Source organism: Hippopotamus amphibius, chromosome 13, assembly GCF_030028045.1.
Source record: "Hippopotamus amphibius kiboko isolate mHipAmp2 chromosome 13, mHipAmp2.hap2, whole genome shotgun sequence".
NCBI classification, from domain to species: domain Eukaryota; kingdom Metazoa; phylum Chordata; class Mammalia; order Artiodactyla; family Hippopotamidae; genus Hippopotamus; species Hippopotamus amphibius.
This window is the reverse complement of record NC_080198.1, coordinates 87,895,879-87,909,630: the sequence shown is the minus strand read 5'-3', so window position 1 is coordinate 87,909,630 and position 13,752 is coordinate 87,895,879. Positions and strand designations below refer to the sequence as shown.

Genomic DNA, 13,752 nt, shown 5'->3' with positions numbered 1-13,752 from the left:
AATACATGAAGGCAATACGACAAAGAAATTGACAGAAAATGAAATAATCTGGCAGGATTTGGCCCATTATCATGACTGCTGTTCTCTGATGGCACTGCAAGCCACGCTAATAATTTTGTGACACCTCTCCTTTCCTCACTGCCACAGATAAGGCACTGTAGAGGATAAAGTAGCTACTTCTCTTAGCAGCGTGCTTCTGGTAAGACAGATGTGTCAAAAGGCACTAAATCATTATGTTAATGATTTCTGACAAGGTTCAAATTAGAGTGGAAGATTTTTCCAAATTTAGACAGAACTGCTTATAAACAGACAATCCTATTCCTAGATGAACATACTTTATAAGAAGGACTATAAACTTATAAATGATATATATAAATTCCTAAAATATTCTGATTTTGAAATTAATAATCAAGATAATTTCTGAGTCCATTAAATACAATATTAAATAGAATAAATCTAATAAACCTTCAATTATATTTTTCAATTATATTTTTCTATTCTATCTACTCTATTCTTTTCCTTTATTCCTTTCACTTAAAATTGCCAAATATTCCTGTTTCTTTTTTATATCTCATATTTATTAATCTTGACTTTGAAATAAAAGGATTTTGTTGGAAAGCAGTTCTGAGTGAACTCTCTTTTAGAACTTTCTTCCTGTCTGATTTTCAGATTAAAAATTTCCGTATAATACAAGCTATTATTATTAAAATATTAGAGGCAGATTCATTGAATCTAGGAAGGGGGTTGAGATAGTACATTTTTAATGAGTTCCCAGGTAAAATTGTCAAATATTCTTTTTTTAAAAAATTTTTTTAGCTCTTTATTGGACTATAACTGCTTTACACTCTTGTACCAGCTTATGGGGTACACCAAAGTGAATCAGCTGTATTTATACACATATCCCATATCCCCTCCCTCCCACAACTCCCCCCTACTCTCCCCCAAATATTCTTAATGCTCATATTTTACTACATAATGTTCTAACAACTTGAAAAGTACACATTCAAAAAGTACTTTAATTCTTTTTTCCTACCACTATCAACCAGCTTCCAACCTTCTCTTTTCTTTTTTACCTCAACTCCCAGAAGAGCAGCCCAGGTTAAACCTCTCAGAAGAGGAGGAATGTCAACTCTTGCTTCTTTCCAGATTTGATTTTTTTTATATGGATAAGCCTACAGATTAAAAAAAGACATGAAAAATATCTCAAATTACCAGTGTCATCTTATTAGTCTAGATAGTTCTCAATATACCAGTGAAAAAGTTGAAGGTGAACTGTAATACATTTCTAAGTACCTGAAATTACTTTGGTGTAATATAAGTTAGCAGTGCAATGGTTCCCTATCTTCTGTAAATCTCCTATTATACAATCAAAGAGAGGAGCTGATTCTATTGTTTTTATTTATTTAATTTTATTTATTTATTTATTTATTTATTTTGGAGGGGGGTATTGTTTTCAATCACTCCTCTCTATTTTGTGCTTTGCGAGAATTAAGAAAGACTCATACTGAGAAAAATATTACCAGTCTCATATGGATAAAATAATGTATGTGAGACACTTTGTAAAATCCACTGTGATGTAGAAAGTATTAAAGAAATATGTTATTATTATGGTTTCTTCTATATCCTTGCATATAAATTTGTCCTTTTGTAAATTTGTATGTAACGAGAGATTTCTAGAAGAGAATTATTAGGAAAAAGGGTATGGATGTTGCTAATGCTCTTGATATATACTTTCAGTTGTTTTATAGAATGTTTATATCACCTTGCACTTACTCTAAAAGAATGAGAGTTCCAATCTCAATATACTTTTACTCACTCTGCTAATTCAGTAAGCAAGAGAAGGCTATTTTAATTTTTTTTTCATTCCTAGTAAGGATACATATTTTGAATAGATTTACTGACTAGTTGTATTCCTGTTGTGCTCTTTATCCATTTCTGTTTCAATAATAGTGCTTTTTCTTTTGATTTTTAGGTGTTCTTCATACAGTTAGAATATTAATATTTTTTCTAATATGATTTTGCATAGATTTCTGCATCTTGTTTACTTTTTAATTTTATGTACTATGAACAGGTATCATTTTTATAATTAAAGTTAATCAGAAAAGACAGGTCATAAGAATTAATGTTCTCATGACATCAAGATTTCCCAAGAATTATCAATGAAATAAAAAATAAGGATTCTATATGGGCTCTTATAACACTTTACACTTTAGAGTCTCTACCTTTAGCAGCCTGTCAAAGAGAATGATTCTGTTTAGTTGGTACTCTGTGTCCCTCTCTCGGATGATTAAAGGGAGAGTGGCAGCTGCAGACAGCTCATTATTGCTGTTTGAATGAGGTAAATTAGACTGACTGTAAAAGAGAAACAAAAGCAGAAAAATTGACAAAGCGTATAAACATTTTAAAAATTAAAGCATCATATTTTTGTGTTCTTTTTAGGAAATACTTTTCAAAGAAAATGTACAAGCTTCTTACCAGTATAGTTTAAACAGAAAGGAAAAATAAGTGTAAAAGGAGACTATATACTCACTCATCTTCAAGTAGGGGGTAAAATGCTTCTCCATCTACATCTTTTAATCTCTGTGAATTTAGAGAGAAAGTATTTGCGATATTTATGATCTGAGACAAAAACGCTGACCCATATTTAAAAGGAAAAATAACATAAAAATTATGAATTTATAAAGGTGCCAAGAAAGGTATAAAATAGAATCTAAAATCCATTCCTAACATAAATATGCAAATATACCATGCCTCCAGTGATTAAATTTAGCTGTGAAGAATCGTTCTTTGGTTTTTGATTTTTTTACCTCCAGGTATCTCTTGTAAAGGTTAGACATCCACAATAATAGTTTTCCAAACACAGTTCAGAAATACTAAAGTTAGTATAAAATTTAATAAATGGATAAAATATTTTAAAATTGCATAAAGATTATTTTAAAATGTACTTTTGGGACTTCCTAGGTGGCGCAGCAGTTAAGAACCTGCTTGCCAATGCAAGGGACACGGGTTCAATCCCTGCTCCAGGAAGAGCCCACATGCTACGGAGCAACTAAGCCTATGTGCCACAATTATTGAGCCTGCGCTCTAGAGCCCATGGGCCACAACTACTGAGCCTGTGCTCTGCAACAAGAGAAGCCACTACAATGAGGAGCCCAGGCATCACAATGAAGAGTAGCCCCCACTCGCTGCAACTAGAGAAAGCCCATGTGTAGCAATGAAGACCCAACGCACCAAATAAATAAATAAATAAATAAATAAATAAATAAAAACACTACAAGAAAAGAAAAAATTGGGAAAAAAAGTAAAATGTACTTTTGTATACATATCCCTTAATTTACAGTCAGATTTATTTATTTTTTGACATCAATACAAACTAAGACAAAAGTAAGGTGCTAACAAAAAGGATTCAAAAGAATTTCTCACATCATACTTTGAATGTAAATGATTCAAACAGCTGATGAATCAACTGACAAAATTCAATTCTTTTATTTTTTTCACAGTCATTACAATAAATGTTACTCCAATAATAACATTGCCAGAATTATATTCTTCAAAAACACAAGAAGGTAGGCAGTAGTAAAGTAAAATCTTAGACAAACCCTAAGCAGGGTGATTAAAGTTAATGCCACAGCCTGCTGCTCTGCTACTCAGTTCAACTTCCAATGGAAGGCAGAGTATCTGCTCCTCGGGGGACTGACACAGAAGACTGAGGTCTGTGTGTAGCCAGCATTGATCTTCTGTTGATTAGAGTCACTCTGCATTCATCCATGTGAGTTATTCCCGGAAGTTTTAAAAGCCAAAGAAAACCCAACACTGAGAATCTGGCAAATATTGGATTTTTGCCTAATTTTTTTCCAAAATTTGACATGAATCTATCCCATTTTGCCTTTAAACCTCTAAGTATTTCTTTCACATATTAAAATTCTAAGTTGAAAAATAAGATTTTACCCAATTTTTACTACATTATTAATGTACATATTTTTTTAAAGTTTAGGTTTTACCACCCTGAAAGTCATAAATATTAGTATCTTTTCTGCTTACCTTCTGGTTAAAAATTTAGCATATTAAGGGTTTTAAAAAGGCGAATATACTTATACAGAAAAGTATAAGGTAAAAATTATTGTTCATTTTCCATATTATTTTAAAAATCAACATTAGTATTTTTTCTTAATAATTATGGAAAAAAGTATTTTAAATTTCAAAAGTGGAAATGTAAGGGAATTGAGGAAGTAAATAAAATTAAAGCCTATATTCATTTAACTTGTATTGATATAATTTGGATTATACTTAAAGAAACAAATTAAGAGTTAAATACAATCAGTTGAAACCATATATTTTGGATATACTTTATTGTTTACCACCTTGTATTGCTACTTATTTTGTCCACTGTACACATTCTTTCTCTTCAAAGAGATGATAAGTTTAGGGTATCAGGTGTAATAATTGTATATTTTAATTTTCTGTTCCTGGCATTATGACAGATAAGAGATTCTAATATTCTCCTATTGTGTAATGTGTAAAATATTAAATGATAGGAAAAGCCTAAAAGAGTAACAAAAATACAATGACATATGACACAAAGCTGGGTTTAGAGAGAAAGGAGGTAAGCTGGCACTAAAGTATACTGATAACTGTGGCCTAGGGTTTTAGGGAACAATGAGACAAGGGCTCAGAAACCTGATTAACGGGCAGCCAAACTGTAGGAGACCCTGCTATATCCTGGTAAAGAAAGCATGCCCTGTGTATGTGTTGGTGGGGGGTGGGGAGAGGGTGCTGAACTGCTAGCCTAGAGACAGACAACAAGGGAAATAATCTATTTTATCTTTGGCTACAGATGATTAAAAATAAGAAGGCTAGGAGTTTTAGTTTCCAGTCTAACACCAAACAGCTTGGAAGTTATCCCTTCTGCCCTTATAACAAGAAAAAAGCTGAAGAAACGGAAAAGCAACAACCCTTTTTAGAGCCATCAGAATCAGGGCAAAAATGCTCCCTGGAAAACTGGAGAGATGGCAAATACAGAGAATCACTGCTAACCTGGAGCAGAAGCCACTGCTGGAGCCTGGTAAGAACATTTGAAGGGTAACTGACTAATTGTTGCAGACTTAGCAGGGACTAATCTGAGAGAGAAACATTTCTGGAGGCCCCAGTCCTAGGGGAAACTCCACATGTCCTTGAGTTTTACCTCCATAAATCCCAATAGGTTCTCAGGATGAAGGTCTAAGAAAAAAACCCCTCTTTGTCTCTTGCAGGAGGAGGAGCAAAGTAACCTTTTAAAATTACTCCTGGAGTACCCTGTTGTCATAAGTAAAGGCCTGCCCTCAAGGGAAACTATTTTACCAGAGTCTAAATGACCCGGGGTAAGAGATTCTAGACCCCTCTAGCCTTTGATGTGGGGAAGAGAAACACCCAATTCCAGCTCTCTCTAGCCTTCCTGTTTCAACCAAAGAAATGGGAGGGAAGCCAAGAAGTTCGTGGCCCAGAGACAAAGGCTCACTAAAATACTGAGACCAAATGATAGGATTATCCCTCCAACCTGCTTTCCCTCCCCTATCTTATCTCTGTATATAATGAGTTCCTGAATACAGGGAATTCCAGCTGAAAGAACTGCAAGCCTCAGACCCTATATAGAAGAGTCTCCAGGGAAACACAAAGACTGTAAGGAAGATAAGAACAAGGACACTTGAGGAAATATTACCCTCTGACAAAAAAGCTACACAAATAGTAAACACAGCTAGATAAACATGAAATCTTGCTCTAAAGGTCTATTTACTACTGTTCTTTTTACTCATATATCATGTTGGGTTCTCAAAAAAAATTTGTAAGGCATGCTAAAATGTAAAAAGAGACATTCTGAAGAGACAAAGCAACCTTCAGAACCAGATTAACATATGGCAGACAGTTTAGAATTATCAGACCAGGAGTTTTATATAAATAATTATGATTAAAATGCTAAGGGTAATAAGGGAGAAAATGGACAACATGCAAGAACAGGTAGGTAATATAAGCAGAAATGAAAATTCTAAGGAAGAATCAAATGATGTAACCCATGTGCGCCAGGAATACCTTAAAGAGGAGAGAGGAAGGAACAGAAGAGTTACTTGAAGTAATAATGACAGAGATTTTAAAAATTAAACAAACACCAAATTACAAAATCCAAAAAACTCAGAGACCATCAAGCAGGAAAATTTTTTTTAAAGTCTACACCTAGGCATATCATATTCAAACTGCAAAAACCCAAAGACAAAGAGAAAATCTTGACAGAAACTAAGACAGACGTGAAGGAAACCTTATGTAAAGAGGAAAAGGATAAGAATTACATCAGACCGCTCTCGAGAAAGCATGTAAGCAAAAAAGAGAGTGGGGTGAAATGTTTAAAGTATTGAAAGAAAAAAACAACCAAACTAGAATTGTGTATCCAGCAAAATAACCCTTCAAAAGTAAAGAAGAAAGACCCAACTCTACGTTGTCTAAAAGAAATTCACTTTAAATATAAAGACATACATACATTAAAAGTAAAGGGATACAGAAAGATATACCATGATAACACTGATTAAAAGAGAACTGGAATATCTATATTAACTTCAAACAAAACTAACTTCAGAGCAAGAAACATCATATACACACGTACACACATCCTATTTACAAGACCAGCAATATAATATCTTAAGAATAAATCTGATAACTGATATATAGACACTAAAAAAGGAAATTTTGATATAAAATAGGACCTAAATAAATGGTATATCTATACCGTGTTCAAGAAATAGGACTCCATATGTTGAAGACATCAATTTTCTACAAATATACCTAAAAATTCAATGCAAGTCTAATCAAAATCCTATACCTTTAAAATGAAATGGCAAGATGATTACAAAAATCAAATAGAAGAGCTCCATGTTAGAGAGTTCACATTAGAGAACAAATTGGGGATCTCCCTTGCTAGGTATCAAGACCTCATATAAAACCATGTATTAACATAGTGTGTAATTAGCTAAGGTTATACAAATAGGTCAAAGATCAGGATAGAAAGCCCAGAAACATATTCATGTGTATATGAAAGAGTTGACATAACAGATCAAAAAAGCAAAGAGTGAATTATTCAATATGTAGTGCTGAGACAAGGGATTATTTCTTATGAATGAAATGTGATATTGGATACCTACCTCACATCTTACCCCCACCCCCCAAAAAAAAGTTACAGGTGAATTAATAGACTAAATGTGAGAAAAAAAAAAAAGTCTTTAAATCTTTTAGAAGAAAATCCAGAAAAAAATTCATAAAAATAAATTTATAACCTTGGTAAATGTTAACATTAAATTTAAATGCTACAATAAGCAAAATATATCAAAACACATTTGATTACAAAGAAAAGCACTGATAAAATTAAGAATTCTTTTCATTAAAAGACACCATCAAAAAGTTAAAGGAAAAGCCACAGATTAGAAGCTACATGTACCACACATAGGCACACCTCAAAGATACTGTGGGCTTGGTTCCAGATGACCATAATGAAACAAATATCACAATAAAGTGAGTCACACAAATTATTTGATTTTCCCGTATATATGAAAACCATGTTAACACTACACTGTAGTCTATGCAATAGCATTATGTAGAAAAAAAAAAGACAATGTACATACCTTAATTAAAAATACTTTATTGCTAAAAAATGCTAACCAGCACCTGAGCTTTCAGCAAGTCATAATTTTTTTGCTGGGGGAGAATCTTGCCTCGATGTTGATGGCTGCGGACTGGCCAGGCTCGTGGTTGCAGAAGGTTGGGGTGGCTGTGTCAGCTCCTTAAATTAGGACAACAATGACGACAGCTCCATCGAGTGACACTTCCTTTCATGAATGATTTCTCTGTAGCATGCAATGTTGTTTGATAGCATTTTACCCACAACAGAATCTCTTTCAAAATTGGAGTCAATCCTCTCAAAACCTGCTGCTGCTTTATCAACTAAGTTTAAGTAATATTCTAAATCCTTTGTTGTCATTTCAACCATCTTCACAGCATCTTTGCTAGGAGCCGATTCCATCTGAAGAAACCACTTTCTTTGCTCATCAATAGGAAGCAAACCCTCACCGGTTATTTAAAGTTGTATCATAAGACTGCAGCAGTTCCATCACATCTTCAGGCTCCACTTCTAATTTTAGTTCTCTCGCAATTTCCAACACATTTGCAGTTCCTTCCTGCCCCGAATTCCTGAACCTCTCAAAGTCTTTCATGAGGATTGGGGAATCAACTTCTAAATTCCTGTTAATGTTGATATTTTGACCCATGAATCATGAATGTTTTTTATGACATCTAGAATGGTGAATCCTTTCCAGAGGGTTTTCAATGGACTTTGCTCAGATCCATCAGATGAATCACTGTCTATGGCAGCTACAGCCTTACATAACATTTCTTAAAGGATAAAACTTGAACGTCAAAATGACTCCTTGATCTGTGGGCAGCAGAATGGATGTTAGCAGGCATGAAAACAACATTAGTCTTGTACATCTCCATCAGAGCTCTTGGGTGACCTGGTACATTGTCAGTGAGCAGTAACATTTTGAAAGGAATCATTCTTCTGAGCAGCAGGTGTCAGCAGTGGGCTTAAAATATTTAATAAACCATGCTGTAAACAGAAGTGCTGTCATACAGGCCTTGTTATTCCATTGATAGAGCATAGGCAGAATAGACTGAGCATCATTCTTAAAGGTCCTAAAATTTTCAGATTGGTAAATGAGCACTGGCTTCAACCTAAAGTCTCCAGCTGCATTAGCCCCTAACGAGAGACTCAGTCTGTCCTTTGAAGCCAGGCATTGACTTCTGTCTATTATGAAAGTCTAGATGTCATCTTCTTCCAAAAGAAGGCTGTTTCATCTACATGGAAAATCTGTTGTTTAGTGTAGCTACCTTCATTAATTATGTTAGTTACATCTTCTGGATAACTTCCTGCAGCTGCTACATTAGCACTTGCTGCTTCATCTTGCACTTCTATGTTGTAGAGAGGGCTTCTTTTCTTACAACTCATGAACCTAGTGCTGTTAGCTTCAAACTCTTCTTCTTCAGCTTCCTCATCTCTCTTAGTCTTCACAGAATTGAAGAAAGTTAGGGTCTTGCTCTGGATTAGGCTTTGGCTTAAGGGAATGTTGTGGCTGGCTGAATTTTCTGTCTAGACCACTGTTCACTGGAGTACCACTTTTAATTCCCTTCAATTATTTTTTCTTTGCATTCACAACTTGGCTGTTTGGCACAAGAGGCCTAGCTTTTGGACTATCTCAAATTTTGACACACCTTCATCAATAATAAGCTTAATCATTTCTAGCTTTTGATTTAAAGTGAGAGATGAGAAACTCTTCTTTTCACTTGAACACTTAGAGGCCACAGTAGAGTTATTAACTGGCCTAGTTTCAATATCGTTGTGTCTCAGGGAATATGGAGAAGAGGGAGAGAGACTGAACAGCCAGTCGGTGGAATGCTCAGAACACACGTTTACAGATTAAGTTCACCATCTTATGTGGGTGTAGCTCATGGTGCCCCCAAACAATTTCAACAGTAACATAAAAGATTACTGATCACAGATTACCAAAACAAACATAATAATAATGACAAAGTTTGAAATACTGTAAGACTTACCAAAATGTGATACAGAGACACTAAGTGAGCAAGTGCTGTTGGAAAAATGGCACCAACAGACCTGCTCGATGCATGGGTGCCACAAACCTTCAACTTGTAAAAAATGCAATATCTCTGAAGTGTAATTAAGCTAAGTGCGATAATTGAGGTATGCCGTAAAGCCAACAAAGATGGTGTAAATGAATACATTTTCAAAAATTCTCAAATTAATAAGAATCACTCAAAGAAAACTGGCAAGAGATATGAAGTAGTAATGTACAGAAGAGGTAGGCAAATGGCAAAAAATATGAAAAGGATCATAACTGTACTATAATCAGGAAACTGAAAATTAGTGTTACAGCAAAATACCATTCCAAACCTTTTAGAACAATAATTTATTAATAATTGGATAAGACCACGTGTTACCACATACGTGGAGAAATGAGAACTCTTATCCAATGATGGTAAAAATATAAAAGTGATAAGACCACTTTCGTGAAGAGACAATATAACAATATATACTAAACTGATGATGTACAGATCCTATTTTCCAACAATGCCACTCCTGGGCACATACCTTAAAGAAACTCACATATTTTATGGTACCAGGAAGGAATGTAAGGCTTCTGTATCTGTAAGGGTTTATTAAAAAAAGAAAAAGAAAGAAAAAAGTAAGGGGGGGAGGGAAGGAAGGAAGGAAGGGAGGAAGAGAAAAGTTCTGAAGCAAATTTACTAAAATAACATTCTTACATTTCTTAGCTGGCATAATGACAATGTCACAGTGGTGTCATCTAATAGCGAGCTTCTATCTCGATCTTGTCCAAAGCTTTCACCATCTTCAAAGAGAAAACTGAAAGGAGATTAAAAAAATAATTATTTTAATGAGCATGGGAATCTAATTTATTGTTTCTTCTAGAAAATAAAATTTATTCTGAATCATCAATCTCTTCATCAAAAGAAAGAAAAAAATTTTAAACTGAATGGGTTAATAAAAAAATAAGTTGAAATTTCTCCAAAAATTTTCAGTTTTAAATATATGTTGAGTTGGTATAAATACAGATTATAAATATAAAGCATTTTAGGAATAGACGAGTATGATTTATACTCCTTGCTCATGCAGGTGCAATAATAAAATTACTCTCCTGACAGTATGTAAATATGTTCCTGAGGAAGTTTACATGAGTAAAAAATGATAAAGGGAAGAAGAAAGAAAAATGCTAATGATGATAACTTCTCAGGAGAAAGAATTCTGAATAAACACATTCAGAATTTTAGAGAATTACTTTTGAGAATTTTTATATCCTTCAAACCACTTATTCTTGGAATTTCCATCATCCTATTTCCTAATTTTCTACTTAATTCACTGTGTGAATAGTATAATTGAAGTTAACATTTAAAATCAGCCTAAGAGGGGAAAAAAGTAGAGAACTACTAGTGTATTCAAACAACCTAAAAGTTACACGTGAAGAAAAAAATGATCAGCAGATGGTTTCCACAGTTACCTACAAAGATGAAACCCAGTCCTAAAACCCAAAATTAAAACTTTGAAGCATCGGTGGAAAGAAATTCAGCTTTCCATCTTTATGAATATGAAGAGCAATGGAAGAGTAACAATTTTGGCCCTTAGGGTTGTACTGTTATTTAACTTCTAGGTAATTTACAAGATGGTGTCCAAGACCTTACGCAGTTCTGTGGATTTTTCTCAACACTGATTTAGCACCATGATGATCTCTCGGACAAGAAATGAGGTCACTGAGTACATTTTAAAATATCATTAGAGGCAAAAATAAATAGTTCCTCATAATGGGCACACTAGCCTAGTTTATTAACTCTCTTAAACATTACTGTTCTTTCTGATATGTACATTTTTATTGATCACTATTGTGAGATGTTCCAGAATAATAACTGTACTTCAAATAGATCATGAAACAAATTATTTATTAAAAAACAATATTTATTAAAATAATAAAAACACGGATGAGAACCCTGCAATTTGAAACTCCTGCAAAGAAAACAAAGTATTGACTTCCAATTCCTTTCATAATAACTTGATTGGAATGTCCACCAAAAGAAAAAAACAGCAAATTTCTTAAAAAGTTATTACTAGAATTTTCTCATTTCCAAGAGAAGTTTCCTTTCCTTACTTGGGGAGTGTGCAGATAGGTGGTTTGGATCGAATGATTTCCTTGTTCACAAGCTCTTTTTCCAAGTCACCTCCAGCTAAACACCAAAGGTAATATACTTCTTCAATAGATCTCTCTGCCAGGTAATCACTGTTTATATCTATTAATGGAAAATTAAAAAGCTATCACATCTTGTTTTTATTAAAAGGCAACAGGCAATAACAGCTGACATTGTTTAAAAAACTGAAGAACATAGTAAGATTCCCTTTAGAATATTCATACTACAAAATGCATGGAGGATTAAACGCACATATACATATTGGTTGTGTGTTCAGTTTCTTTGAGAAAAAAAGTGTAATTTTTACCCTCTATATCAGAGACATATAGGATATATATATCAGATATATCAAGCTCTGCAGGAAAGAAATAAGGGCAGAAAAAAGCACTTGGGTAGGCAACCAACACACTGTCCCATCTTTCATGTCTTGAGGCAATTTCTGCCTCTTGAGAGTTCTTTCTTGATATCTCAGGGAGGCTTTGCTTCCACTGTACTAAGTTCATATTGACCTTCTTTGTGTGACTGAAAGTCTGTCTGCCTCCCCATTTGGCACAAATGATACTTGAAGATACAGTGTATGGAACATAGTATAAACTCAATAAATATTTGATTGAACGAATGTTCAATAAATATTTCCTGCCATGACTTATGACATGAAAATTTTTCAGTATAAAGGTAACTTACTGGTGTCTCTAAAACACACATTCTGAGAGTTGTAATCTTCAGAGACGGATGAAAAGAGAGAAGGTGATATTCTGTTACAAACATGGAATATAATGATATGGACTTCCTATCAATATTATGATTTTTTGAGATTATTTATAATAAATTTTATGAAATATGATATATAAATATTGATATAGTAGAAATTCCATTGGAAATTAGGAGATCTGATTTTAGCATTAAGATTTGAGATGAAACTAAGGTCTTGGTTTACATAATAAAAAATTTCTTCTTGTTGTTTGGTGCTACTTCCTTTCCTTGATTCTTAACGTTCTTGCTCTAAAAAAATTTAAATTTAAAGGATTCAAGTGTTAGGTTATATTTTAAACACTTCCAAAATTACTTCTGTCCTTCGTTATATTTCTCATTACCTTTACACAGCTGACTGATATCCTCAGGCAGAGTTAAATCAGCACATCTCAGAGAAGAAGAAAACAGGCTGGCAGGTTTGGTAAAGGGAGTGTATAAGGGCGACACTTCATTGAACACATTGTCCTGCATTAATTCATCTGGGGTTGGCCTTAAGAAACACATTTAAAACACGGAACATGAATGAAAGTCCTTAAAATTGTCCTAGAATAATGGTACACCTTCAAGGGGATAGTTAAAAGTCAAAGTTACCTCATTAGCATAGAAAATAATAAAGCTCTCTGTATTAGAGTCTAGATATATATCTTTTAAAAAAGAATCAAGTGACTCCAAGCAAGTGCTGACTTTTTTACCTTGTTGTGCTCTTTGTACTTTATGATCTATCAAAAATTATTACATATGAGCATCTCCATTTTTTTTTTTTTTTTTTTTTGGCACACGGGCTTAGTTGCTCCGCGGCATGTGGGATCTTCCTGGAGCTGGGATCGAACCCGTGACCTCTGCATTGGCAGGCGGATTCTTAACCACTGCGCCACCTAGGAAGCCCTCCATTTTGTACTTTTAGCTTGACCATCATGTACTTGCTTTACTGAATATCTTAATTAAATAATAAAATTGTAAACTGATATCTTCTAATTTTCTTCCTACTCTCTTAGTTTAATGTGATATATTTACCCAAAACTATGCTTTTAATACCATTCCTCTCTTCCTAACATGTCTCGATAGAGATGTTTTCCTAAAGACAAATTAGAATACATTATTTTCAAATATTACATACTTACAGAGTTTAGAGACAACTGAACGGCTAACGGTGACATCATCAAGTGAAAATAATAAAACTTCTAAGAAATCCTTTTGTATTATCAGTGATTAACT

General features: G+C 33.8%; 1 protein-coding gene across 4 annotated transcripts in view; it reads right to left on the bottom strand.

Moving 5' to 3' along the window:
- The window catches only part of TBCK (TBC1 domain containing kinase), a 207,560-nt gene that overhangs the window by 129,266 nt on the left and 64,542 nt on the right, over positions 1 to 13,752 (bottom strand). For 3 of the 4 annotated variants that reach the window (XM_057704686.1, XM_057704688.1, XM_057704689.1), the window contains 7 exons: positions 12,879 to 13,027; positions 12,469 to 12,504; positions 11,748 to 11,886; positions 10,354 to 10,453; positions 2,531 to 2,580; positions 2,223 to 2,352; positions 1,074 to 1,172 (listed from right to left, as the gene is read on the bottom strand). In XM_057704686.1, the coding sequence (XP_057560669.1) occupies positions 1,074 to 1,172; positions 2,223 to 2,352; positions 2,531 to 2,580; positions 10,354 to 10,453; positions 11,748 to 11,886; positions 12,469 to 12,504; positions 12,879 to 13,027 (703 nt within the window). The remainder of the gene's footprint in view (positions 1 to 1,073; positions 1,173 to 2,222; positions 2,353 to 2,530; positions 2,581 to 10,353; positions 10,454 to 11,747; positions 11,887 to 12,468; positions 12,505 to 12,878; positions 13,028 to 13,752) is intronic. The other variant, XM_057704687.1, reaches the window with a different exon arrangement.